Source organism: Adiantum capillus-veneris, chromosome 2 (assembly GCF_014529385.1).
Source record: "Adiantum capillus-veneris isolate H3 chromosome 2, ASM1452938v2, whole genome shotgun sequence".
NCBI classification, from domain to species: domain Eukaryota; kingdom Viridiplantae; phylum Streptophyta; class Polypodiopsida; order Polypodiales; family Pteridaceae; genus Adiantum; species Adiantum capillus-veneris.
In genome coordinates, this window is record NC_140932.1 from 78722327 (window position 1) to 78724368 (window position 2042).

At 40.3% G+C, this 2042-nt stretch overlaps 1 protein-coding gene across 1 annotated transcript; it reads left to right on the plus strand.

The window, feature by feature from the left end:
• Positions 1-1153: 1153 nt before the first annotated feature.
• Positions 1154-1741, plus strand: LOC147463039 (uncharacterized). The gene has a single exon (XM_086495257.1). The coding sequence runs from the start codon at positions 1154-1156 to the stop codon at positions 1739-1741; it is 588 nt and encodes a 195-aa protein (XP_086351383.1).
• The last annotated feature ends 301 nt before the right edge of the window (positions 1742-2042 follow it).

The window sequence follows — 2042 nt, forward strand, 5'->3', positions numbered from 1 at the left end:
CATTAAAAGATGTGTCCCTCATTTTGAACAATCAGCTGTGTTACAGGAAGCACATTTTGGGGCTGCTGGAGGACATTTTTCTAGAGATATTAATGGAAAGAAAGTTTTACAAGCAGGATTATGGTGGCCCACTGTGTTGAAGGATGCTCACAATTATGCTAAGAGTTGTGTGATATGTCAGAAGATGGGTCAGCCTGATTCTACAGAAAGAATGAATGATCATCCAATCTTGCCTCTAGAACCTTTTCAGAAATGGGGTTTAGATTTTGTGGGCCCATTTAAGCCAACTACTAGTAGAGGATGCAATTACATATTGGTGGCTACTGATTATTGTACTAAATGGGTGGAGGTTGTAGCATTAAAAGACAATACAGCTGCTAGTGTGGCAAGGTTTCTTTATCATAATATCATGACTAGGTTTGGTTGTCCTATGGAGTTGGTAAGTGACAGAGGATCTCATTTTCTGAATGCTGTTATTGCTGAACTTACTAAAACTCATATGATCATGCATAAAAAATCCATAGCTTATCATCCTCAGGCCAATGGTCAAGCCGAGAGTACTAACAAGATATTGATTAGGGTTTTGAAGAATATTGTGCAGGACAATAAGAAGGAATGGGATCAAAAGTTAGATTCAGATTTGTGGTCCTTTAGGATAGCTTTCAAAGTGACTACAGGTATGACTCCATTCAGGTTAGTTTATGGGCTTGAAGTAGTTGTCCCTATGGAGTTTGTGGTACCTAGTCTCAGGGTGAGTGTTGAGAAAATGACTCCCAAAATGTCTGTTCAACATAGAAGCAGGTATTTGTTGCAATTGGAAGAAGATAGGCATGTCAGTTTTTACATAACTGAAATAATTCAGAGGAGGAGAAAAGCTTGGGTGAATCAGAATATCAAGTTCAAAGTTTTTCAGGTGGGAGATTGGGTTATGCTTTATAACTCTAGATTGGGACCACATCCTGGCAAATTAACTTTAAGATACAAGGGACCATATTAGATTGTTGAGGATAGGGGTCATGGTACTTTTATTGTTGCTGATGTGTATGGGACAAGAGTGGATTCTCCAGTTAATGGTTTCAAATTGAAAAAGTTTGTTGGTAAACCACCTCATTTAGATTGTCCTACAACAGCAGTTGTCCAAGTAGATGAGTTGATGGATGAAGTAGTGCGCAGAGATACTGATAATCAGAGGGAGGATATTCAAGTATTGGGAAATCAGGTGCAGTTTGGTGGAGATGTCGAAATTCGGAATTTGTCTGATTTTTCGATCGGATTATTGGAGGTCGGATATTTTTTTACTGCAGCTTTTCAAAATTTTCTCGAGAAGAGTGATGATTGTCCACTAAGGTCTATTTTTAATGAGTGCATTGAAAAGAGTAAGGTGCACTTAAATGACGTTTCCAGCGCGCGAGTTGAGAGTCTATTTCGCCTATTTCCTTCCTCGTTGCGTTTCCTCTTCTCGCACTGTGTACGGGCTGATTCTCTTCACTTGTGCCATTCTATCCTCCGGCCCTCTACTCTCTTTCATCATTCTCTTGCTTGCATGATGGGCAAAACAAAAGGGGGACTTGCTGTCCGACCAACGCTTGATGAGGAAGAGCCAAGCAGCAAGCACTCAAGGAGAAAGCCAATGTCCATGAGGATAGATTTGAGAAGTCCTGAGCTTGAAGACCAACCTTTTGGAGAAGAAGAGCCCTACAGCCCACCGGCAATGACACCTATCGAGTTGTACATACCTTGATATAGCCCTATGTGGATTTCAGAGTGGAGCTTGACTGTTCTGTAGAGGTACATTCATTGTGGTTAAAGAAGAGTTTTGCTGTTTTGCCATGGCAAAAGTGGGAAGGAAACATGTATGCTAAATCTCAAGTGGAGATTCTCTGAAAGACAAAGGGTATGCTGTCTACCAATGTAGCTTTGAGTCCTCAATTGATTGCTGATGTATTTAAACTTCCAATCAATGAAACTTCTTAGATTCCTAGGTGCTCTGATTTCTTATTGAAGAAGGAGTTTGGAGCTAGAGAGGGTGGCATAAATTATTA

Coding starts and splice junctions, on each gene's coding strand:
- LOC147463039 (XM_086495257.1), top strand. CDS start 1,154: ATGGATGAAGTAGTGCGCAGAGATACTGATAATCAGAGGGAGGATATT.